At 46.0% G+C, this 27357-nt stretch overlaps 1 protein-coding gene across 9 annotated transcripts in view; it reads left to right on the top strand.

Annotated features, from left to right (window-relative positions):
• Positions 1–27357, top strand: part of INF2 (inverted formin 2) — a 174079-nt gene that overhangs the window by 91539 nt on the left and 55183 nt on the right. For 8 of the 9 annotated variants that reach the window (XM_063947424.1, XM_063947423.1, XM_063947425.1 and 5 more), the window contains 6 exons: positions 9052–9085; positions 10417–10558; positions 11345–11486; positions 12960–13949; positions 15504–15646; positions 15752–15813. In XM_063947424.1, the coding sequence (XP_063803494.1) occupies positions 9052–9085; positions 10417–10558; positions 11345–11486; positions 12960–13949; positions 15504–15646; positions 15752–15813 (1513 nt within the window). Of the gene's footprint in view, positions 1–122; positions 188–9051; positions 9086–10416; positions 10559–11344; positions 11487–12959; positions 13950–15503; positions 15647–15751; positions 15814–27357 lie in introns of those variants that run through there. The other variant, XM_063947430.1, reaches the window with a different exon arrangement.

Genomic DNA, 27357 nt, shown 5'->3' with positions numbered 1-27357 from the left:
ACCCTCTCCAGGAGGGACAGAATGCTCTGTTCCTGGACTTCCCTCTAAATGTATGATTGCCCTCACCTGTGCTGTAACACCTTTATTATCCATTAACCTGATCAAAACAGGTGCCAGCAATCATACATTAAGAGAAAAGTCCAGAAGCAGAGCATGGTGTCCCTCCTGGAGAGGGTCATGTTGGGAGGTATGTTGTATAGTTATATTCATGAATGCCTCTTTATGCGGTTATACAGTTGACAGGGCCAGCACAGAGCTTTATATAAAAGAGAATGTATTAACAATACCGACTGTTACCCAGTCTCCATGTTTCTGCAGCTTGTTTGCAAAATGTATATACTGTAGGGATGTAAAAATGGATTGGCCTCTGGTGTCAGAAGCACTCAGTATCCCCACACCTGTCCATGTTGTGTATATACTACATACTTGCCTACCTGACCCTCTCCATGAGGGAGAAAATGCTCTGTTCCTGGACTTTCCTGGTAATGTATGATTGCCATCACCTGTGGTGAGCTAGGTAATTGATAAGAAAGGTGTTTCACCACAGGTGATGGCAATCATACATTACCAGGAAAGTCCAGGAACAGAGCATTTTCTCCCTCATGGAGAGGGTCAGGTAGGCAAGTATGATATACTATCTATGTGGTATATACTATGGCTTCATTTTTAAATGACAATTAAAGGGCAAATTTACTAAGCAGTATATTTGCAAAGCTTTGTTTTTTGCATTTAGCCTGTAAGATTTAAAAGGGTAATAATATTTAATGCAAAACAAGCATGGTTTTTCTAGTACTACTATTGTCCTTTTAAATACAGATCTGTGCTCATACAATGTTGCTGCGGGAGATAGCGTATCCCGACGCTGTATCGCGGCCTCTTGCAGCTGCCAGCCCCCCCACTGAAAGCTATGGAGCCTAGCCGAAGCATACATTCAGTCTACCGTCTCCCCTGTGTAGTTATGGGTATTGGGAGCATCGCTATCTCTGTCGGCTCCCCCAGATGTCCTGTATGGAAAGCACATACGCCGTGGTGCAGCAAAGCTGTAAAGAGACACAACCTGCAAAAATCGTGGGTTTTGAAAAGCCATTGCTTATACAGTACCCAATCCACAAATTTTGTGGATCGGAACTGAACCAAAGCTCGGACCAGATCCCCAGAGGAGAAGCGAATGGAGTCCCATTTCGGGTTTTCCCGTGGTTCAGGATTTGGATTTTAAATCCAAATTTCGGATTTTAGATTGAAAAAATTACATGATTTTAGCTATATTTTTTCATTGATACATTTTTAACATATTTTTTTTTTAATCAAGTATTATTTTTCATATATATATATATATATATATATATATATATACAGTATGTATGTATGTGTATATATATATATAGATGTGTGTGTGTGTGTTTGTATGTGTATGTATATATATATATATATATATATATATGTGTGTGTGTGTGTGTGTGTATATATATATATATATATATATATATATATATATATATATATATATATATATATATATATATATATATATATATATATATATATATATATATATGTATGTTAATTGAATAAAAAAACGGATCCGAACCAAAACACGTAGGATGGTTTTACTAAAACACAATGATAAATAGAACCAAAATCAAAACACGGGGCCGCGCACATCTCTAGTATTTATTAAAGCACGGAGAAAGATCAAAAACACCAATCACTCAGCTTCTAATGCCCCATACACGGTTCCGGTATGAATGGTCGACCACTATTGGTCGACGGACACATGGTCGACATGAGTTTTTTTACTTTTTTTGGTGTAGTTTTTTGTGTAAACTGACTGGGAACCCCAATTAGTGCACCGCGTCCCCTCGCATGGTGCCTTCGCTCCGCTACCGCTTCGCTCGGCACAGATTACCGTTCCAATCATAGTCCACGTGGATCGTAAAGTATGGAAAAGTTCCCCAAAAGAAAAAAAAGTTAAAAAACTCATGTCGACCTTTTCATGTGTCGACCTTTCATGTGTCTACCATTTTCATGTCAACCATGTCAATGTCGATTAATAGTGGTCGACCTAATGACTGTCGACCATAACATGGTCGACCATGTGAACGGATACCCCCATACACATGAGGCGACATGTCCTGTGTGCTAAGCGATCTAGTTAGCACACATCGCTATACACACAGCAATGTGTGCTGAGCGATCTGTGCTAACCAGTCTTTATGCACATGCTAGGCGATCTGACTAGATTTATATTGCATACACGCATGATCTGAGCCGGCGATAGCGGTACGCGGGGCCTCGCATAGCTATCGCTATGGGGCATACACACGGAGCAATTTGTGCTTAATTTCTAAGCGATCAAGTCAGATCACTTAGAAAATAGCCACAAATCGCTCCGTGTGTACCCACCCATAACTTTTATTTTAAAGGATGTTTTAAAAATGACATTGTACTATATCTCTCACCATGCGTTGATTAATCCCCCTCTGACGCCGATATTGGCAGCGGCGGGGTGCCGACATACACACTTGCTAATGCCAGAGGGGAAGGGGGAAACGATGCCCATGCTGCAGCCTGCCTGTCGTTAACGAGGACCTCCCTCGTCTGTACATGTTCAGAAGAGGGAGGGAGTTGTTAACGAAGTGCTGGAGCGCGTATCGTTAACGACGTTGAGCGTGCACACTAGATGAGATTGTAAAAGATCTCGCTCAGAATTGCTCTTCTGAGCGAGATCTTTTATTTTCTCGTCTAGTGTGTATGAGGCTTAACACAAGTTATCTCTGTATCAGAAGTGAAGATCTCTGTACAAGGGGGGTCATTCCGAGTTGATCGCTCGCTAGCAGTTTTTAGCAGCTACGCAAATGCTATGCCGCCTCCCACTGGGAGTGCATTTTAGCTTAGCAGAAGTGCGAACGAAAAGATTGCAGAGCGGCTACAAAGTTTTTTTGTGCAGTTTCAGAGTAGCTCAAAACCTACTCAGCGCTTGCAATCACTTCAGACTATTCAGTTCCTGTTTTGACATCACAAACCCGCCCTGCGTTTGCCCAGCCATGACTGCGTTTTTCCTGGCTGGCCTGCGTTTTTACGAACACTCCCTGAAAATGGTCAGTTGACACCCAGAAACGCCCTCTTCCTGTCAATCACTCTGCGGCCAGCAGTGCGACTGAAAAGCTTCGCTGGACCCTGTGTGAAACTACATCTTTTGTTGTAATAGTACGTAGCGCGTGCGCATTGCGCCGCATACGCATGCACAGAAGTGCCTTTTTTTGCCTCATTGCTGCACAGCGAACGAATGCAGCTAGCGATCAACTCGGAATGACCACCAAGGTGTATTAGCTGAGTAATGCCCTATACACACTGGGCGACTTGTCCTGTGTGCTAAGCGATCTAGGTTAGCACAGATCGCTCATCACACATCGCTATACACACAGCGATGTGGGCTGAGCGATCTGTTCTAGCCAGTGTTCTTTAACTTCTTTATGCACATTCTAGGCGATCTAATTAGATCTTGTCTGCATGCGCAAAAAGACTTGAGCGGGTGATGGTGACCCGCGGGACCACGCATCGCCATCGCTATGGGGTATACACATGGAGTGATCTGTGCTTAATTTCTAAGCGATCTAGACAGTCGCCCCTGTGCGTATGGGGCATACGAGTCATTGTTTTGTATTTCTTGCCTGCTTCTTTCTACAGTGTGCAAAACTTACTATATAGTGCTTTTCTGACTTATTTTATAATTGAAATGACCTGGGATTATATTGTTAACACATGTAAATAACACGAAAAATGTAATTTTAGTCTCATCTGACCAGAGCACCTTCCTCCATACATTTTAGCGAGTTGTCCACATGCCTTTTGGCAGACTCAAAACGTGCCTTATTTCTTTTACGTCCTAGGGGATACTGGGAATCCATTTAGTACCATGTGATATAGACTGGTCCACTAGGAGCCATGGGCACTTTAAGAATTTGATAGAGTGTGCTGGCTCCTCCCTCTATGCCCCTCCTACCAGATTCAGTTTAGGAAATGTGCCCGGAGGAACCTCTAGAAGGGTTAATGGTCCCACCTCTAGAAGGGTTAATGGTCCCGTTCCCTGCTGACAGGACACTAGCTCCTGAGGTAACTATTCGCAAGCCCCACCGCGGCGAGCGTACATTCCCGCAGCACGCCGCCACCCTTAACAGAGCCTGAAGATAGAGTGGTGAGTTCTAAGCCGGCGTCCCGGTTAGCGGGTCGCCAGCCATTATGGCGGCATGAGGGTATGGAGCCGCACGGCTTCTGAAGGGCAGACTGCGTCTCCCGCTGTGTAAGGACACAGACGCTGAACAGCGGACACAGTACCCAGTCTGGCAACAAAGCCATAAAAGGAGTCTGTCTCTATTTTATGCACTCGGGCACAAACAGGCAGTATAAAAAAGGTTGCGTATCATTGGAGGGCCGGGGCTTCACTATGAGTGGATCCAGCAGCTCACCAGCGCCATTTTTCCTCTGCAGCTGACATAGACGCTGACTGACAGTTACGCGCAGCTCCTCTGGAGAGACTCCAGATTACCTTAGCGGTACCAGGGGGCCGTAGCAGGGGAGGGAGTGGTTATTAGTGTACTAAGTCCCTAATCTAGGTACTTAGTTTGTGACCCGGCTAAGCTTGGCATTAGCGGTAAGGGCTACGTGTACTGGCTCCATACTCTCTCTGTGTCTCCCTGCAAGAGCTCTTTGTGGGTTAATTGTGCATTTAACCTTTTCCTGTGTGTGCTGTCACCGTTACAGTATGTCAGGCAAGGAGTGTGTTTCATGTAAGGCACAGTGTTCCTCTTCTACAGGGGATTCACTAGTGTGTACTCAGTGTAGTGTACCTTCCCAGGCTAGCGGGGCAGAACCAGCATGGCTGGACTCCATTAGGGAAATGATTTCCAACATTTCTACTAAATTGTCCCACAATGAGAAAGAGACGCAATACTTAAGACAAACTATGACTGAGTTTATGAAAAGAGACTCAGTACCCAAAACAGCATCTCAGTCCCCTGCCATTTGTCCGCAAAAACGTCCCTTGGCCCATATCCTGCAGTATGACTCTGATGATGAGGGGTCAGACATGGAGGTGGACTCAGAGGTGGGGGAGGCTACTCTGTCACAGGGAATAGAGGCTATCAGAAGTTCTGCATATCCCTGCTAAGGTGACAGAGGAGAGTAAGGAATAAAAAAGAAATCCTCAGCCACTTTTCCTGTGTCAAAGGAACTAAATAGCCTGTTTGAAGAACCATGGGTTAATCCTGAAACCTAAAAGGTTGCTCTCATCTTTTCCTGTTCCTCCTGGGGATAGGAAAAAATGGGGAAAATCCACCGATAGTGGATGCATCAGTATCCAGGCTGTCACGAAAAATTGTATTGCCTGTCCCGGGTGCAGCCTCCCTGAAAGATGCGGCTGATCGTAAAATTGAGACCACACTAGAATCCTTAACAATAGCCATAGTTGAGCAAAGGTGACTTAATTCACACCTCGGTTATTGTGATTTAGCAATCTGTGCCCCAACATGGATATCACCAAAAACCAGAAATGTTATACCCTTCACCATTGTTGCAATAACCTGGGTTATTGCCAGGGGTATGTAGCTATGTGACCGTCGGTCAGGAGACCACCGGTCACATTACCAACACCGGGATCCCAAACACTGTAACGCCCGACAGTCGGCATGCCAACAGGGACTATTCACCACCACCACCGGTATGGTGACCGGCGGGATCCCAATCACCGGTCACCCATACCCAACCCTTGCCAGGCCTACCCTTGTCGCTGCTCTGTGTAAATGGGAACCTGAGTCATCTGACCCATGTTCCGTTAAGAGCCTATGGAGGGCCTGCTCTTAAATTTAAGTTGCAGTCCAAGAGATGCTACACAGCTGCATACTGTAGCTGCCTTTGTTTTGTCCTTGTAGAATATCACAATTACAGGTATGGTGCCTCAGTGGCTCCTATGTTTTTTGTGAGTTTAGTTCTTTGTTTCATGTAACTTTTGTAGCATTCTGAAGCTCACAGGGGGCTGTGAATGAACAGGCCTGCAATCCAAGCACTAAACTGAAGTGCCACTTAAGATTAGTGTAAACAGATTTTTCCTCTCCCTGTTCATACTGTTATGTTACTGAGGTTGCAAAATACAAAGATCCGTAGAGTTAAACTATACAAAAACTCTATTTGCATGGATCAAAAGGAAGTCTAGGGTCTAGACCATGAGTCTTCAACCTGCGGTCCTCCAGCTGCTGCGGAACTACACATCCCAGCATGCCCTGCCTCAGTTTTAGCATACCTTAGTAGCAAAACTGCGGCAGGGCTTGCTGGGATGTGTAGTTTCACATCAGCTGGAGGGCCACAGGTGGAAGACCCATGGTTTAGACCAGGTATGGGAACCTTTGGCCCTCCAGCTGTTGTTGAACTATACATACCAGCATGCACTGCTACTGTTTAGCTATTTGGCCATGCTAAACCTGTTGCATGGCATTCTAGGATCTGTAGTTCAACAACAGCTGGAGGGCCAAAGGTTCCCCACCCCTGGTCTAGACCCTACTGTGTGCCACGTGTGGTTTATTAGATCTACACTAAAAAGGTCTACAATAAATAGGTCTGCCACTAATGGTAGACATGCATTAGGTTGACAGGGTCAAAAGGTCGACATGGAAATGGTGACACAAAAAAGGTAGACACCATTATTTTTTTTGTTGTTTAGGGTGTTTTGTCACTTTTCTGCCACAAACAAGCCCCATTAGTGTACTGTGGCCTCACTCCGCTACCGCAGAGCTCGGCACAGGTTACTATTCCCAATCATAGTCCATGTGGATGGTAAAATATGAAAAAAATGAAAAATGCCAGGTGTCCATTTCACTTTACAGGAGGAAAGGGGAGTTGAGGGAAGCAAAGCGGTCAGATATATTCCCTTTATCCACTTATAGCTACAGATATCGTATTGTAAAAAGAGAATCCAATGCAGTGAATTTGCCATCACTGCCTTAGCCCACAGTTTAGCCTGCCACCGCCTTAGCCCACAGCTTAGCCTGCCACCGCCTTAGCCCACAGTTTAGCCTGCCGCCGGCTTAGCCCACAGCTTAGCCTGCCTTAGCCCACAGTTTAGCCTGCCTTAGCTCACAGCTTAGCCTGCCTTAGCCCACAGTTTAGCCTGCCTTAGCCCACAGGTTAGCCTGCCTTAGCCCACAGCTTAGCCTGCCTTAGCCCACAGGTTAGCCTGCCTTAGCCCACAGCTTAGCCTGCCTTAGCCCACAGCTTAGCCTGCCTTAGCCCACAGCTTAGCCTGCCTTAGCCCACAGCTTAGCCTGCCTTAGCCCACAGTTTAGCCTGCCTTAGCCCACAGCTTAGCCTGCCTTAGCCCACAGCTTAGCCTGCCTTAGCCCACAGCTTAGCCTGCCTTAGCCCACAGCTTAGCCTGCCGCCGTCTTAGCCCACAGCTTAGCCTGCCGCCGCCTTAGCCCACAGCTTAGCCCGCCACCGGCTAAGTCCACAGCATAGCAGTCCGTACATTAAAACACACTCTAAGCTGTGCTGATGAGGAAGGTCTCTTTCCTATTCACAATTGATGAATCCTCTTTATAGTACCTGTTTGTTTTTTTTAAATTAATCATTTTTAGTGAAAATTGAGGATGACAAACATAGTATGAAATATACCAATTATAAAAGTAAAGCTATCTAAAAAAAAATAAAAACAATTTCAAACCTTAAAAAAAAAAAAAAAAAAAGGGAGAGTCTTGCATAATATTACATATAGCAAATATAGTTACATACAGCGTACAGTGAATCGAATATATTGTGAACTTGAAACATACAAGTAGTATTGAAAGAATGGAGAGCCCCTATAGATAGATAGGTAATATCTATACTTATCTATAAATGTTAAGGAGGCGAGTTTAAACTCTCAAACATTAATCATTGTGATTGGAAGTCTGAAGCATCACAACTGTGTGTATATATGTATGTGTGTGTGTATGTATATATATATATATATATATATATATATATACACACACACACACCATTCAACCCAATTATTAGGATTAGAAGGTGTGGAGACCGTGTATACACTGGGAGCTGTTTCAAATATATAATGTCCATGGATTTTGGCTTTAATACTTTGGATAACAGGGATCGCTGTCTATTTCCATTGCTGAGCTATAGCCGCCTTAGAGGCAATTAGCACATGTCCTAGAAGATAAACATCAGACTCAACAATATGTGGGTATGGGTAATGGAATAGCGCAACCAGAGGTTCAAGTGGAATAGTATATCCCAATACATTTGATATTAAATCAAAAATTTCTCTCCAGAGTGGTTGAAGAAGAGGGCAAGACCAAAAGGTCCTCAATCCATTTTAGTGAAGTTTCCGCAGGATAGCACCCATTTTCAAAATGTGCGCTAATTAGTGACTTATACAGTGATAACACAGTGTTTGCGTCATGTGCATTTATGCCCAGTTACTGGCAGGCATTGGAGCACACATACAGTTGTTAATTGAAGCATCTAGCTGGCACCAGTATAAGGCGGGATGTAATGCCGCCCAAGTTTAGCGACTGTTCGGGATGCCAGCCGAACTTGGATGGGTTTTTTTTTTTAGAGGGGCACTCGCTTACAAGGCTTGGTTTTTGCCTTGTAAGGCCATCTGCGAATTTTGAGCAGGGAATTGCCAGTGTAAACAGAGATTTGCAAAATTTGACACAATTTACTAATTTTGCGCTCAGATTAGATTCCAGGGATAGAATTTATTTGAATTCATTCATCTCCTTACACAACTGTGTTATACACGCTCTGACACCAGCATAGTGAACAATATCATTTCGGCCTTGGGCATGCACTTGTACCAGAATGAAATGAGAGGATTGCTGAGGAAATACAGACTGCAACGGGATCATAAGAAGATAGTAGGGACAGGAGAGTGAGTGATGGTATTGAAACCATTTCATGCTTGGTGCACTCACAAAGATGATTTCATCATTCATTACATTTATTTAGGGGAACAAAGACCATAACATATAAAAATCGTAATCTCTGTATTTCTTTCAGGTCTTCAGCTGCTGGACGTGTTAACAAAATTAAGGTACATATATATAGAAAAAAAGTCATTTGAAGTGTTCCGTGTGTTTTGGAATTTATCTTCCTACTACTATATAATCTGGTGGCCAAGACAATAAATGTGATAAGAAACGTGTTCCTGTATTCTGTGCAATGAGACATTCAGGATTGTGTAACTACAGTACTTTACTTTGCAAAAATCTGACATAATTACGTTCTATTTTTGTCACTATGGGGGTCATTCCGAGTTGTTCGCTCGCAAGCGGATTTTAGCAGATTTGCTCATGCTAAGCCGCCGCCTACTGGGAGTGAATCTTAGCATCTTAAAATTGCGAACGATGTATTCGCAATATTGCGATTACACACCTCGTAGCAGTTTCTGAGTAGCTCCAGACTTACTCGGCATCTGCGATCATTTCACTGCTTGTCGTTCCTGGTTTGACGTCACAAACACACCCAGCGTTCGCCCAGACACTCCTCCGTTTCTCCGGCCACTCCTGCGTTTTTTCCGGAAACGGTAGCGTTTTTTCCCACACGCCCATAAAACGGCCAGTTTCCGCCCAGTAACACCCATTTCCTGTCAATCACATTACGATCGCCAGAACGATGAAAAAGCCGTGAGTAAAATTCCGAAGTGCATAGCAAATTTACTTGGCGCAGTCGCAGTGCGGACATTGCGCATGCGCATTAAGCGGAAAATCGCTGCGATGCGAAGATTTTTACCGAGCGAACAACTCGGAATGACCCCCCATATCTCTGTTATATTGGACAGTGATGCATTAGATTCATAGTTTTTTGGACATGGGCTGGTTTTTCACTTTTATTTAAATGGTTGAATTATAATTAGTTTATCATATACACGGACAGATGTACTAAGCCTTGGAGAGAGAAAAACGACCAACTAATTAGCTCCTGTCGTTTTTCAAACACAGCCTGTAATGTGACAGTTAGGAGCTGATTGGTTGGTCCTTTATCTCCAACCACTTTATCTCTCTCCAAGGCTTGGTACATAGACCCGCCTGTTTAAATAATGACAGTTAAGAGCTGACTGGTTGGTACTTTCTCTCCGTCCACTTTATCACTTTCCAATGCTTAGTACATATCCCCACACAGTATGCAAGATAAGCAAATGTTTGCCACATGGAACATATTTTCTGCATTTTACAGGATTGCTAATACAAATGAATAGCATGTTCTTACTGGACCATCTTACATTATTATATTATTAAATATTCGTAGACTTCATCCCAAAATCCTGTTAATCCTAGATCTGATACTGTATTGTGCACCAATGGGATAACGCTTACTGCTATGGTGCAGCCTGCTCACCTGCCTTATTATTGCTTCTTATGTCAGAGATCAGGAGGATGAGGACCTGTTAGTACAAGCGTACGTGTTTGAGGAAGCCAAGTCAGAGGATGATGAAGATCTTCTTAAAATATATGGAGGGATTGATATGAACAATCACCAGGAGGTTTTCAGTACACTCTTTAATAAAGTAAGTCTTTTTCTGGAAAAGCAGAAACCCAGGGTCGGTGCTACCATCAGGCAGCTCTCTAGATTGCTTTAGCGTCTTTTGCCGTAGTTGCATTTGGGACTGTGCTCCTGCTAGAGTCCTGTAAACCAGCTCCAGGCTAGGTGCAGGTTCTCCATCAGAGTATGACCTTCAGCGACACTCTTATAACACACCCAGAGGACAGACCATCTCCATACATCTGAATAACCACCTCCCAAGAACAGTGGCAGCACCGCGTTCTGTGACACCTGGTGTGGTCATTAGAACCCCCCATCGTGCATCTGAAAAGGGGGTGTGGACTTGCCGAGTCCAACACTGCCGTCACGCATAGCTCCGGGCATTCCCAACATCCCCAGAGATGCTAGGCTGCCCCCGGAGACTAGTGCCTGCAATGCCAGCTCCTACTCAGTGACAGGAGCCGGGTACTGCATGGTAACCAGGCTCCTGTTGCTGCAGAGGACCCCCTCCGAGGGTGACACTTTGGAGCTGCCCGCACCCCACCTTGTGACTCCTTTCCCCAGTAACGCCAAGCACATTTCCAATACATTTCTTCGTACATGCGTCTGAAATCCCAACTTTGACTCTGTACGTACGTAATTGCGATGCATGCACAATAGAAAAAAAAAATTGCAGCCATGTCCGTCATTGACATAGTATAAGAACCAGGATCTCTCTAGATGACTAAATGTGGTGAATTAAGTAACTTGGCTGATTATTTTGTCCATCTCTTGTGTAAACTGACTGTATATTTCTGGTTATACTTTGCAGGTAAGCGCTTCACCATTATCGGTCCAGCTGCTTTCCATTTTGCAGGGTCTTCTGCACTTTGATATTTCGCACTCTTCTTGTCCCTTACTCTGGGAGGCCTTGGAATTCGTGGTGAATCGAGCTGTATTGCTTGCAGATGACTGTACGTAATATAAAACACACATCCACACCTTCTCACCCCATAATATAACTTTCCAGCAACTGTGTGCTGTATTATTACCGAAGAACTTCACTTTTCCAGATGTGTCCACCTACTCCTATCCTCAAATCGCACAAAATAGCCGTGTCATACAAACAAAATTAGGAAAATGTACGGAATCTGGGTAAAAAGGCAATAGACGAATGTCCTATGGGAGCAACTTGCCTCAATCACTCACAGACCAGCAAGTGCAAATATATGTATAGGTCAGCTTGAGCATTCCCCTTGTATACTTCTGTGATGGACTGAGCAAGCACTGCCATGCCCACTTTACATATCTAAGCAATGCTTAACTACGCTAGTGGATCGATCACTCCACCATTGACACACCATTGATTGCAACATCGACTTCTGGAGCAGCCTCTGCTTGGTTAACAACCCCCTTGTAACGTTCTCAAAATCTGGTTGCTGTGCTGTGAAAGAGAATGCAGCCACATATCGAAACATGTCCATTACCAGTAGCGGCTCTAGAGGTGGCGATGCAGCGCAGTCCAAAATTCAAATAGGGGAGACACCCCAACTGCCGGTGATGTTTGGAGTGGCAGTTGGTGTGGTTCTCCTATTTGAATTTTGGACTGCGCTGCAGCCCCACTTCTACAGCCACCAGACTGTGCTGCAGCCACCACTGCCCATGACACTCCCATAACGTCCACGACACTCTTTATCAGGGGTAGCAAACCCTGATCGTCGAGAGCCACCAACAGTTAACGTTTTCCAGGTCTCCTCACAGAATCACAAGTGAAATAATTACTCCACCTGTGGATCTCTTACAGTGTGTCAGGGAGTAATGAATACACCTGTGCACCAGCTAGGTGGCCTGGAAAATGTGAACTGTTGGTAGTGCTCGAGGACCAGGGTTGGCTATCCCTGCTTTAGGTAATTTCCTTGTCTCCACCTTGAATCGCATTTGCTGTCTCAAGTCATTGTGACGTTGTACGCTATTGCACACATAGGTTCATGGGTACGCAGTAAGGTTTTCCTAGACTTTTGTGAATGCGCTGTAGCAAATCCCTCAACTGCACAAACATAGGCACTGCACGCATCTCAATTAGGCCATTAGTATACTATTAGTATGTTAAGGCACAAAAATCAGTTAAACGTATGCAAACACAAATGTCCGCTTTCATGGCGGAGCATCAAAATCATGTCGGACGCCTTGCACCGTATGGCTCATATGGGATAGGTGTATTAGGACACATCTACACTTAGCACAAACCGTTCTTCAGTGTTGGTACGTTACAGTCCTGTCAGTCGATTTTATTGACTGAACAGATTAATAGAAACATTCCAAGATCATATTTAAATGTCTAGATTGTTATTTCAGTGCAGATAAGCATGCCGGGTACAGAGGTTATTGGCTTTATTAATTGCTATCATTTTACTAATCCACCTTTTACAATTTTATTTTTCTGGTAGGCAAAAGTAATACCCTTGAGGAGGTCATGGATAGGCTCTTAACATCCAACAAACACCAAAGCAAGCAGAAGACCAAAGGCAGAAATGCTGAGAAAGTAAATAAAAGTATACAAACAGACAAGCCAAAGGATGAATCTTGTAAAGAAGACGCAATTAGCAAATCACCAGGTCATCAGACAAATGACTTGCTGGAGTCCTCAATTGCTCAGCCAGTTACAACAGCTGTTGAAGAGCCTTCGCTACCTGTTAATCTATCAGGTTCTCCATTGTCTGTGATTGGCACACAGTCTACACCATCACCCCCTCCTCCTCCTCCTCCTCCTCTCCCCTATTCTGGGTTGTCACCACCGCCTCCTCCCCCACTTCCAGGGATGGGTGGCTTTCCACCGCCACCACCTCCTCTTCCAAGCATGGGGGGCTTGCCAACACCACCTCCCCTTCCAGGGATGGGTGGCTTTCCACCACCGCCTCCTCCTCTTCTAGGAATGAGTGGCTTTCCACCACCGCCTCCTCCTCTTCCAGGGATGAGTGGCTTCACACCACCGCCTCCTCCTCTTCCAGGGATGAGTGGCTTCACACCACCGCCTCCTCCTCTTCCAGGGATGAGTGGCTTTCCACCACCGCCTCCTCCTCTTCCAGGGATGAGTGGCTTTCCACCACCGCCTCCTCCTCTTCCAGGGATGAGTGGCTTTCCACCACCGCCTCCGCCCCTTCCAGGAATGAGTGGCTTCCCGCCACCACCTCCTCCCCTTCCAGGAATGGGTGGCTTCCCACCACCACCGCCTCCATTTCCAGGCATGGGGGGCACACCACCACCACCTCCTCTTCCTGGTGTGAGACCACCCCCAAGTGGCGTTAATGAAGAAATCGTAGTTGCACGTGTGGATCATTCTTTGGGTTACGCAAGACAACCTTGCTTCAAAGTTAATAGGCCATCAATGAAAATGAAAAAACTGAACTGGCAAAAACTGCCCCCTAATGTTGCCAAAGGTATGTATAATTAATGTTCTAATATACTATAGGGTTTCAATGATTGTCCAATCTGAATTGTTTGTTACCTGCCATGTACCTCCCACCCAAAAATCTTTTTTTTCGGAAAGTTCATAAATCAGAAATGATCAGAAATCATGTACAAAATGCAGACATAATTCTTAGTGCCTCATGCAGAGTTGGGCGGAAATCGGCCATTGCTTAGAGCAGGGCCGGCCAAACCGGTCCTCGAGATCTACCAACAGTTCACATTTTCCAGACCACCTAGCTGGTGCACAGGTGTAGTCATTACAAATTAGGATGTGATGCATTCATTCCTAACTGACAATTCTCCAGATCTCCAGGAGGCCTGGAAAACATGCACTGTTGGTAGATCTCGAGGACCGGTTTGGCCAGCCCTGGCTTAGAGGGAAATAAATGGGTATATTAATTTGCCTGTATGATATATGCATCTTGCAATGTGTATGCTCTGCGTTCTATTAGTGTTTCTCATCAGTGGACACTTGAACCTACCCTGTACTTAGTGCAAATAATATGCTTGGAAACAGGTGAATTTTAGCTTCTGTGCACCTCTGCATAGCCCACATTTGCGTCAACATGCCCTCCCTGAACGTTTCCTACATGAGAACATTATGTTTTGCCTTTTCAATCATAAGTTGATGCAATCCAAATGCATTAGCCTCTGCATTGCCGTACTTCTGGAGCTTGCACAGTGCAATAACGTAAGATGGAGAACATTGAGCTCTGAATCAGACCTCAAGAGCCGCCTCCTAAAATTACTGTGAAGAGCACTGCAAAACAATTTATTAAGGAGAGATAAGCCAGTTGCAGTGTGAGGAAGGCGCAGGGTATGCTAAATTGCATTCCCCTGGCAAAACCTATAATGGCACATATTGAAGACTTCTTGCAGCTGACCATTAGAAGTGACCCTAAAATGACATAAGTAATTATGCATCTGCTGATAATGGCAATAATATAATTTTTTGTAACAGAACTAAGTCGGTAAATCCAGAAAACGTCTAACATTTTTAAGTTCCCTTTATTTGCCAGAATGTAGTTTATGTCTAGAGATGAGCAAAATTGTAGGTGAAGAGAGTTGTGTGATGAAACAATCTTCACTTTGCTTCGCCATTCCACAGAATGTTATTAATGTATCAAAGCTTGGAGAGATAGAAAGTACCAACCAATCCGCTTCGAACTGTCAGTTACAAGCCGTGTTTAAAAAATGGCAATTATGAGCGGATTGGCTGGTACTTTATCTCTCTCCAAGCTCTGATACATAATGTTGTAAATGAGCACGTTGCAGAATGAGTAGAGCTGGGTCAATGTTAGTCAATTAATTCTGAATGTATTGTTCTGTGTACTAGGATTAGGAACACTTAAGGCCTTTTTCCACCATAGAAATAGTCTAAAGTTCACATCCAAATGCAGAATGAGGCGAGTGTGTAGTTACAGTATGTCAGATTAATTTTTATGCATGCAGCAATTCTGTATATGTTTGTCTGGGATTGAAAAGGGCAGCTGTGCCGCAACCAGTTTGCTCTCTGCTTTCAGATGGCCAGTCTATGTGGGCGTCTACAACCCCCTGCGAGGAAACTGTAGAACCCAATTATTCCAGCATTGAGCAGCTGTTTTGCCTCCCGCAAGCTGTAGATAAAGCTAAAGGTTCAACACCAGTAAAGAAGCCACCTAAAGAGGTACCACTGTCCACAGGAGCTAAAACCACCAGAGAGCGTTTTCTCCTAGAGCTCTTATTTTTATATTAACCTTTTTTCTTTTCTTTTTTTTCCCCCCGCAAACAGATTTCATTTTTAGATGCCAAGAAAAACCTCAACTTAAACATATTTTTGAAGCAGTTCAGATCGTAAGTTGCTCATTCGTTTATGTGGGTACTGTACGTCTGGATGTTTGACCTTTCTGTTAGACCAGGGATGGGGAGCCTTCGGCCCTCCAGCTGTTGTTGAACTACACATACCAGCATGCCTTGCTACAGTTTTGCTATTTGGCCATGCTAAAACTGTTGCAGGGCATGCTGGGATGTATAGTTCAACAACAGGTGGAAGGCCGAAAGGTTCCCCATCCCTGTGTTAGACTATCTTCCGTGAGACTCACTATGTCATAAATTAGGCACTTGTATAAGGGCAACTTCTCTATGCTGGCTCCCCACATAATCACTATCTAAATATCAAATGCCCTATATCTCTTAACTTCCCATTAATCCCACCAGCCAGTCCTGTTTAAATACTATTATTTCTCTAACGTCCTAAGTGGATGCTGGGGACTCCGTAAGGACCATGGGGAATAGCGGCTCCGCAGGAGACTGGGCACATCTAAAGAAAGCTTTAGGACTACCTGGTGTGCACTGGCTCCTCCCCCTATGACCCTCCTCCAAGCCTCAGTTAGATCTTTGTGCCCGAACGAGAAGGGTGCACACTAGGGGCTCTCCTGAGCTTCTTAGTGAAAGTTTTAGTTTAGGTTTTTTATTTTCAGTGAGACCTGCTGGCAACAGGCTCACTGCATCGAGGGACTAAGGGGAGAAGAAGCGAACTCACCTGCGTGCAGAGTGGATTGGGCTTCTTAGGCTACTGGACATTAGCTCCAGAGGGACAATCACAGGCCCAGCCATGGATGGGTCCCAGAGCCGCGCCGCCGGCCCCCTTACAGAGCCAGAAGACAGAAGAGGTCCGGAAAATCGGCGGCAGAAGACGTCCTGTCTTCACCAAGGTAGCGCACAGCACTGCAGCTGTGCGCCATTGCTCCTCAGCACACTTCACACTTCGGTCACTGAGGGTGCAGGGCGCTAGGGGGGGGCGCCCTGAGCAGCAATAAAAACACCTTGGCTGGCGAAAATACATCACATATAGCCCCCAGGGCTATATGGATGAATTTTAACCCCTGCCAGAATCCATAAAAAAGCAGGAGAAAAGTCAGCGAAAAAGGGGCGGAGCCTATCTCCTCAGCACACTGGCGCCATTTTCCCTCACAGCTCAGTTGGAGGGAAGCTCCCCTGGCTCTCCCCTGCAGTCACTACACTACAGAAAGGGTTAAAAAAGAGAGGGGGGCACTAATTAGGCGCAGTATTAACAATACAGCAGCTATAAGGGGAAAAACACTTATATAAGGTTATCCCTGTATATATATAGCGCTCTGGTGTGTGCTGGCAAACTCTCCCTCTGTCTCCCCAAAGGGCTAGTGGGGTCCTGTCCTCTATCAGAGCATTCCCTGTGTGTGTGCTGTGTGTCGGTACGTTTGTGTCGACATGTATGAGGAGAAAAATGATGTGGAGACGGAGCAGATTGCCTGTAATAGTGATGTCACCCCCTAGGGGGTCGACACCTGAGTGGATGAACTGTTGGAAGGAATTACGTGACAGTGTCAGCTTTGTATAAAAGACAGTGGTTGACATGAGACAGCCGGCTACTCAGCTTGTGCCTGTCCAGACGTCTCATAGGCCGTCAGGGGCTCTAAAGCGCCCGTTACCTCAGATGGCAGATATAGACGCCGACACGGATACTGACTCCAGTGTCGATGGTGAAGAGACAAATGTGACTTCCAGTAGGGCCACACGTTACATGATTGAGGCAATGAAAAATGTTTTACACATTTCTGATAATACGAGTACCACCAAAAAGGGGTATTATGTTCGGTGAGGAAAAACTACCTGTAGTTTTCCTGAATCTGAGAAATTAAATGAGGTGTGTGATGATGCGTGGGTTTCCCCCGATAACAACTGATAATTTCTAAAATGTTATTGGCATTATATCCTTTCCCGCCAGAGGTTAGGGTGCGTTGGGAAACACCCCCTAGGGTGGATAAAGCGCTCACACGCTTGTAAGGGCTCTACCCTCTCCTGAGATGGCCGCCCTTAAGGATCCTGCTGATAGAAAGCAGGATGGTATCCTAAAATGTATTTACACACATACTGGTGTTATACTGCGACCAGCAATCGCCTCAGCCTGGATGTGCAGTGCTGGGTTGGCGTGGTCGGATTCCCTGACTGAAAATATTGATACCCTAGATAGGGACAGTATATTTTTGCCTATAGAGCATTTAAAAGATGCATTTCTATATATGCGTGATGCACAGCGGAATATTTGCCGACTGGCATCAAGTCTAAGTGCGTTGTCCATTTCTACCAGTAGAGGGTTATGGACACGTCAGTGGTCAGGTGATGCGTATTCCAAACGGCATTTGGAAGTATTGCCTTATTAAGGGGAGGAGTTATTTGGGGTCGGTCTTTCAGACCTGGTGGCCACGGCAACAGCTGGGAAATCCACGTTTGTACCCCAGGTCGCCTCTCAACATGAGAAGACGCCGTATTATCAGGCGCAGTCTTTTCGTGGACAAGCGGGCAAAAGGTTCCTCATTTCTGCCCCGTGACAGAGGGAGAGGAAAAAGGCTGCAGAAATCAGCCAGTTCCCAGGAACAGAAACCCTCTCCCGCCTCTGCCAAGCCCTCAGTATGACGCTGGGGCTTTACAAGCAGAATCAGGCACGGTGGGGGGCCCGTCTCAATGAATTTCAGCGCGCAGTGGGCTCACTCGCAAGTAGACCCCTGGATCCTTCAGGTGATATCTCAGGGGTACAAATTAGAATTCGAGACGTCTCCCCCTCGCCGTTTCCTAAAGTCGGCTTTACCGATGTCTCCTTCTGACAGGGAGACAGTTTTGGAAGCCATTCACAAGCTGTATTCCCAGCAGGTGATAATCAAGGTACCCCTCCTGCAACAGGGAACGGGGTATTATTCCACACTGTTGTGGTACCGAAGCCGGACGGCTCGGTGAGACCGATTCTAAATCTAAAATCTTTGAACACTTACATACAGAGGTTCAAATTCAAGATTGAGTCACTCAGAGCAGTGATTGCGAACCTGGAAGAAGGGGACTACATGATGTCTCGGGACATCAAGGATGCTTACCTTCATGTCAAAATTTACCCTTCTCACCAAGGGTACCTCAGGTTTATGGTACAGAACTGTCACTATCGGTTCAGACGCTGCCGTATGGATGGTCCACGGCACCCCGGGTCTTTACCAAGGTAATGGCCGAAATGATGATATTCCTTCGAAGGAAGGGAATTTTAGTTATCCCTTACTTGGACGATTCCCTGATAAGGGTAAGATCCAGGGAACAGTTGGAGGTCGGTGTAGCACTATCTCAGGTAGTGTTGCGGCAGCACGATTGGACTCTCAATATTCCAAAATCGCAGCTGGTTCCGACGACTTGTCTTCTGTTCCTAGGGATGATCCTGGACACAGTCCAGAAAAAGGTGTTTCTCCCGGAGGAGAAAGCCAGGGAGTTATCCGAGCTAGTCAGGAACCTCCTAAAACCGAGCCAAGTCTCAGTGCATCAATGCACAAGGGTTCTGGGTAAAATGGTGGCTTCCTACGAAGCAATCCCATTCGGCAGTTTCCACGCAAGAACTTTCCAGTGGGACCTGCTGGACAAATGGTCCGGGTCGCATCTTCAGATGCATCAGCGGATAACCCTGTCACCAAGGACAAGGGTGTCCCTCCTGTGGTGGTTGCAGAGTGCTCATCTTCTAGAGGGCCGCAGATTCGGCATTCAGGACTGGGTCCTGGTGACCACGGATGCCAGCCTGCGAGGCTGGGGAGCAGTCACACAGGGAAGGAATATCCAGGGCTTATGGTCAAGCCTGGAGACATCACTTCACATAAATATCCTGAAGCTAAGGGCCATTTACAATGCTCTAAGCTTAGCAAGACCTCTGCTTCAAGGTCAGCCGGTGTTGATCCAGTCGGACAACATCACGGCAGTCACCCACGTAAACAGACAGGGTGGCACAAGAAGCAGGAGGGCAATGGCAGAAGCTGCAAGGATTCTTCGCTGGGCGGAAAATCATGTGATAGCACTGTCGGCAGTATTCATTCCGGGAGTGGACAACTGGGAAGCAGACTTCCTCAGCACGACCTCCACCCGGGAGAGTGGGGACTTCACCCAGAAGTCTTCCACATGATTATAAACCGTTGGGAAAAACTCGACAGGTATTGCGCCAGGTCATGGGACCCTCAGGCAATAGCTGTAGACGCTCTGGTAAAACCGTGGGTGTACCAGTCAGTGTATGTGTTCCCTCCTCTGCCTCTCATACCCAAGGTACTGAGATTGATAAGATGGAGAGGAGTAAGCACTATATTCGTGGCTCCGGATTGGCCAAGAAGGACTTGGTAACCGGAACTTCAAGAGATGCTCACGGAGGATCCGTGGCCTCTACCTCTAAGAAGGGACCTGCTCCAGCAAGGACCCTGTCTGTTCCAAGACTTACCGCGGCTGCGTTTAACGGCATGGCGGTTGAACGCCGGATCCTGAAGGAAAAAAGGCATTCCGGATGAAGTCATCCCTATCCTGATCAAAGCCAGGAAGGATGTAACCGCAAGACATTATCACCGCATTTGGCGAAAATATGTTGCGTGGTGTGAGGCCAGTAAGGCCCGACGGAGGAAATTCAACTGGGTCGATTCCTACATTTCCTGCAAACAGGAGTGTCTATGGGCCTGAAATTGGGGTCCATTAAGGTTCAAATTTCGGCCCTGTCAATTTTCTTCCAAAAAGAACTGGCTTCAGTCCCTGAAGTTCAGACGTTTGTAAAAGGGGTACTGCATATACAGCCTCCTTTTGTGCCTCCAGTGGCACTTTGGGATCTCAATGTAGTTTTTGGGTTCCAAAAGTCACATTGGTTTGAACCAATTAAATCTGTGGAGTTAAAATATCTCACATGGAAAGTGGTCATGCTGTTGGCCCTGGCCTGGGCCAGGCGCGTGTCAGAATTGGCGGCTTTATCCTGTAAAAGCCCTTATCTGATTTTCCATTCGGACAGGGCGGAATTGAGGACTCGTCCTCAGTTTCTCCCTAAGGTGGTTTCAGCGTTTCACCTGAACCAACCTATTGTGGTGCCTGCGGCTACTAGGGACTTGGAGGACTCCAAGTTGCTAGACGTTGTCAGGGCCCTGAAAATATAGGTTTCCAGGACGGCTGGAGTCAGGAAATCTGGCTCGCTGTTTATCCTGTATGCACCCAACAAGCTGGGTGCTCCTGCTTCTAAGCAGACTATTGCTCGTTGGATTTGTAGTACAATTCAGCTTGCACATTCTGTGGCAGGCCTGCCACAGCCAAAAATCTGTAAATGCCCACTCCACAAGGAAGGTGGGCTCATCTTGGGCGGCTGCCCGAGGGGTCTCGGCTTTACAACTTTGCCGAGCAGCTACTTGGTCAGGAGCAAATACGTTTGTAAAATTCTACAAAATTGATACCCTGGCTGAGGAGGACATGGAGTTCTCTCATTTGGTGCTGCAGAGTCATCCGCACTCTCCCGCCCGTTTGGGAGCTTTGGTATAATCCCCATGGTCCTTACGGAGTCCCCAGCATCCACTTAGGACGTTAGAGAAAATAAGAATTTACTTACCGATAATTCTATTTCTCGTAGTCCGTAGTGGATGCTGGGCGCCCATCCCAAGTGCGGATTGTCTGCAATACTGGTACATAGTTATTGTTACCAAAAAATCGGGTTATTGCTGTAGTGAGCCATCTTTTCTAGAGGCTCCTCTGTTATCATGCTGTTAACTGGGTTCAGATCACAAGTTGTACGGTGTGATTGGTGTGGCTGGTATGAGTCTTACTCGGGATTCAAGATCCTTCCTTATTGTGTACGCTCGTCCGGGCACAGTATCCTAACTGAGGCTTGGAGGAGGGTCATAGGGGGAGGAGCCAGTGCACACCAGGTAGTCCTAAAGCTTTCTTTAGATGTGCCCAGTCTCCTGCGGAGCCGCTATTCCCCATGGTCCTTACGGAGTCCCCAGCATCCACTACGGACTACGAGAAATAGAATTATCGGTAAGTAAATTCTTATTTTATCTGTATTAACTACAGTACATCTTCCTTATTGGTGCTATCAAGAAAACGACATAACTCCAATATATCCATAAATACAAAGGTTGGTGGCAAAAAAATAACTAATATACTGAAACAACGTAATAAAATATATTACTAATAATAAAGATTATGAAATTGAAAAAAAAAAAAAACAACCTCTGGGTGGGAAAATTTCTACGAAGGTATGGGAGGAGGAAGGATGGTTCCCATTGCTTTATCCTATGCGGCTGTCATGTATGACAATGTTATTGATCATTGAACCCTATAAATAATGTAGGTATGGGAAGTAGATTTTGATAATACATTTCCTCTTCCTATTACTAAGAAGTGCACGTTCCTGCCGTCATTAAAAATAATTATAATAATAATTATATATAATCATGTGTGATTAACTCCCCCGGCGGTGGACGCATCTGTGTCACGCCTGTCCAAAAAGCTAGTTCTGCTATTTCCAGGGGCTACGGCCTTAAAGGAACCTGCAGATAGGAAAATAGAAGTAACTTTGAAATCTATTTATGTTGCAGCGGGGGCATCCCAACGGCCTGTTATTGCAGGATGTTGGGTGAAGCACGCCATACAGACTTGGGCTGGTAGTAATCAGGAGGGCATAACAGGGGATAAGTCCCTGGCCGACTTAGTACAGCTGGTTCAGCATATTCAGGAGTCTGCCCGCTTCCTCTGTGATACCATCAAAGGAATCCGTGTTATTAATGCACGTACCTCTACCATGGCCGTATCTGCATGCAGAGCATTTTGGTTACGCCAGTGGGTATCGGACGCTGAGTCTAAAAAGAATGTGAAAGCTTACCCTTCCCAGGTGATTGGCTGTTCTGAGGTGAGTTGGATACCTGGATTTCGAAGGCGACCGCTGGAAGGGCCACTTTTCTCCCCTCTGCTGCTCCGCCACCTAGACGCTCTTAAACTGGACCTTCTCTGCAGTCCTTTTGGATGACACGCTTTAAGAGTAAAGCCAGAGGTGCCTCAAATGCGGCACGAGGTTCCAGAGGTAAGTCTCGTAAGCAGGCTACCACAGTTTCTCAGGACCAGAATGTCCGCTCTAGCGCCTCAAAACCCTCAGCATGACGGTGTCCCTCTGCTCCAGGGGGATCTCAGGGTGGGAGCTCGTCTGAGATTCTTCAGCCCTGTTTGGACCAGCTCCTGCAAGGACACCTGTGTAAAAAACCTGATCTCCCAGGGCTACAAACTAGGGATGAGCGGGTTCGGTTCCTCGGAATCCGAACCCGCCCGAACTTCAGTTTTTTTCACACGGGGCCGAGCGACTCGGATCTTCCCGCCTTGCTCGGTTAACCCGAGCGCGCCCGAACGTCATCATCCCGCTGTCGGATTCTCGCGAGACTCGGATTCTATCGCGAGACACGGATTCTATATAAGGAGCCGCGCGTCGCCGCCATTTTCACACGTGCATTGAGATTCATAGGGAGAGGACGTGGCTGGCGTCCTCTCCGTTTATAGAGAAGAGAGTGAGACAGTAGAGAGAGACACAGTAGTAATTTTGGGGAGCATTAGGAGGAGTACTAGTAGTTACTTGCTGAAGTGATAGATAGTGTGACTGTATTATCTGACTTGTGGGGGAGACACTGACAGTGGGGAGCAGTTAGAGTCTGAGAGCAGGACTCAGGAGTACATATAACGTACAGTGCACACTTTTGCTGCCAGAGTGCCACACTGCCATTGTGACCACACTGACCACCAGTATAATATATATTGTGATTGTCTGCTTAGGAGTACTACTTGCAAGTTGCTGATAGTGTGACCACTGACCAGTGACCTGACCACCAGTTTAATAATCACCACCAGTGAGTTTAATATATATATATATATATTTGTATATAATATTGTATACCACCTACCCGTGGTTTTTTTTTTCTTTCTTCTTTATACATACTACTATAGTAGCTTACTGTAGCAGTCTGCGGTGCTGCTGAGCTGACAGTGTCCAGCAGGTCCGTCATCAGTCATTACATAATAAATATATATACCTGTCCGGCTGCAGTACTAGTGATATTATATATATATATATATTGATTTCATCTCATTATCATCCAGTCTATATTAGCAGCAGACACAGTACGGTAGTCCACGGCTGTAGCTACCTCTGTGTCGGCAGTCGCTCGTCCATCCATAATTGTATACCACCTAACCGTGGTTTTTTTTTTTTTTTCTTTCTTCTTTATACATACTACTATAGTAGCTTACTGTAGCAGTCTGCGGTGCTGCTGAGCTGACAGTGTCCAGCAGGTCCGTCATCAGTCATTACATAATAAATATATCTACCTGTCCGGCTGCAGTACTAGTGTGATATTATATATATATATATATATATATATATATATATATATATATATATATATATATATATATATATTGATTTCATCTCATTATCATCCAGTCTATATTAGCAGCAGACACAGTACGGTAGTCCACGGCTGTAGCTACCTCTGTGTCGGCAGTCGCTCGTCCATCCATAATTGTATACCACCTAACCGTGGTTGGTTTTTTTTTTTCTTTCTTCTTTTCTCTATCGTCCTAGTGGATGCTGGGGTTCCTGAAAGGACCATGGGGAATAGCGGCTCCGCAGGAGACAGGGCACAAAAAGTAAAGCTTTAGGATCAGGTGGTGTGCACTGGCTCCTCCCCCTATGACCCTCCTCCAAGCCTCAGTTAGATTTTTGTGCCCGGCCGAGAAGGGTGCAATCTAGGTGGCTCTCCTAAAGAGTTGCTTAGAAAAGTTTAGCTTAGGTTTTTTATTTTACAGTGAGTCCTGCTGGCAACAGGATCACTGCAACGAGGGACTTAGGGGAGAAGAAGTGAACTCACCTGCGTGCAGGATGGATTGGCTTCTTTGGCTACTGGACATTAGCTCCAGAGGGACGATCACAGGTACAGCCTGGATGGTCACCGGAGCCTCGCCGCCGGCCCCCTTGCAGATGCTGAAACGAGAAGAAGGTCCAGAATCGGCGGCAGAAGACTCCTCAGTCTTCTTCAGGTAGCGCACAGCACTGCAGCTGTGCGCCATTTCCTCTCAGCACACTTCACACGGCAGTCACTGAGGGTGCAGGGCGCTGGGAGGGGGGCGCCCTGGGAGGCAAATGTAAACCTATTTTTGGCAAAAAAAATACCTCACATATAGCCTCCGGGGGCTATATGGAGATATTTAACCCCTGCCATAATCCGTTAAAGAGCGGGAGACGAGGCCGCCGAAAAAGGGGCGGGGCCTATCTCCTCAGCACACAGCGCCATTTTCCCTCACAGAAAGGCTGGAGGGAAGGCTCCCAGGCTCTCCCCTGCACTGCACTACAGAAACAGGGTTAAAACAGAGAGGGGGGGCACTAATTTGGCGTAAGAAATATATAAAAAAGATGCTATAAGGGAAAACACTTATATAAGGTTGTCCCTATATAATTATAGCGTTTTTGGTGTGTGCTGGCAAACTCTCCCTCTGTCTCTCCAAAGGGCTAGTGGGTCCTGTCCTCTATCAGAGCATTCCCTGTGTGTGTGCTGTGTGTCGGTACGTGTGTGTCGACATGTATGAGGACGATGTTGGTGAGGAGGCGGAGCAATTGCCTGTAATGGTGATGTCACTCTCTAGGGAGTCGACACCGGAATGGATGGCTTATTTAGGGAATTACGTGATAATGTCAACACGCTGCAAGGTCGGTTGACGACATGAGACGACCGACAAACAATTAGTACCGGTCCAGACGTCTCAAAAACACCGTCAGGGGTTTTAAAACGCCCGTTTACTTTAGTCGGTCGACACAGACACAGACACGGACACTGAATCCAGTGTCGACGGTGAATAAACAAACGTATTCCTTATTAGGGCCACACGTTAAGGGCAATGAAGGAGGTGTTACATATTTCTGATACTACAAGTACCACAAAAGAGGGTATTATGTGGGATGTGAAAAAACTACCGTAGTTTTTCCTGAATCAGATAAATTAAATGAAGTGTGTGATGATGCGTGGGTTCCCCCCGATAGAAAATTATTGGCGGTATACCCTTTCCCGCCAGATGTTAGGGCGCGTTGGGAAGCACCCCTTAGGGTGGATAAGGCGCTCACACGCTTATCAAAACAAGTGGCGGTACCGTCTATAGATAGGGCCGTCCTCAAGGAGCCAGCTGACAGGAGGCTGGAAAATATCATAAAAAGTATATACACACATACTGGTGTTATACTGCGACCAACGATCGCCTCAGCCTGGATGTGCAGAGCTGGGGTGGCTTGTTCGGATTCCCTGACTAAAAATATTGATACCCTTGACAGGGACAGTATTTTATTGACTATAGAGCATTTAAAGGATGCATTTCTATATATGCGAGATGCACAGAGGATATTTGCACTCTGGCATCAAGAGTAAGTGCGATGTCCATATCTGCCAGAAGATGTTTATGGACACGACAGTGGTCAGGTGATGCAGATTCCAAACGGCACAAAGGTGTATTGCCGTATAAAGGAAGAGGAGTTATTTGGGGTCGGTCCATCGGACCTGGTGGCCAAGGCAACTGCTGGAAAATCCACCGTTTTTACCCTAAGTCACATCTCTGCAGAAAAAGACACCGTCTTTTCAGCCTCAGTCCTTTCGTCCCTATAAGAGTCATATCTGCCCAGGGATAGAGGAAAGGGAAGAAGACTGCAGCAGGCAGCCCATTCCCAGGAACAGAAGCGTTCCACCGCTTCTGACAAGCTCTCAGCATGACGCTGAGACCGTACAGGACCCCTGGATCCTACAAGTAGTATCCCAGGGGTACAGATTGGAATGTCGAGACGTTTCCCCTTCGCAGGCTCCTGAAGTCTGCTTTACCAAGGTCTCCCTCCGACAAGGAGGCAGTATGGGAAACAATTCACAAGCTGTATTCCCAGCAGGTGATAATTAAATTACCCCTCCTACAACAAGAAAAGGGGTATTATTCCACACTATATTGTGGTACTGAAGCCAGAAGGCTAGGTGAGACCTATTCTAAATCTAAAAAAATTTGAACACTTACAAAGGTTCAAATCAAGATGGAGTCACTCAGAGCAGTGATAACGAACCAGGAAGAAGGGGACTATATGGTGTCCCGAGACATCAGGGATGCTTACCTCCATGTCCCAAAATTGCCCTTATTACTAAGGGTACCTCAGGTTCGTGGTACAGAACTGTCACTATCAGTTTCAGACGCTGCCGTTTGGATTGTCCACGGCACCCCGGGTCTTTACCAAGGTAATGGCCGAAATGATGATTCTTCTTCGAAGAAAAGGCGTCTTAATTATCCCTTACTTGGACGATCTCCTGATAAGGGCAAAGTCCAGGGAACAGTTGGAGGTCGGAGTAGCACTATCTCGGATACTGCTACAACAGCACGGGTGGATTCTAAATATTCCAAAATCGCAGCTGATCCCGACGACAAGTCTCCTGTGCTTAGGGATGATTCTGGACACAGTCCAGAAAAAGGTGTTTCTCTCGGAAGAGAAAGCCAGGGAGTTATCCGAGCTAGTCAGGAACCTCCTAAAATCAGTGC

The sequence above is a fragment of the Pseudophryne corroboree genome, chromosome 12 (assembly GCF_028390025.1).
Source record: "Pseudophryne corroboree isolate aPseCor3 chromosome 12, aPseCor3.hap2, whole genome shotgun sequence".
Classification (NCBI taxonomy): Eukaryota; Metazoa; Chordata; class Amphibia; order Anura; family Myobatrachidae; genus Pseudophryne; species Pseudophryne corroboree.
This window is presented reverse-complemented; position numbering and strand designations above follow the sequence as displayed.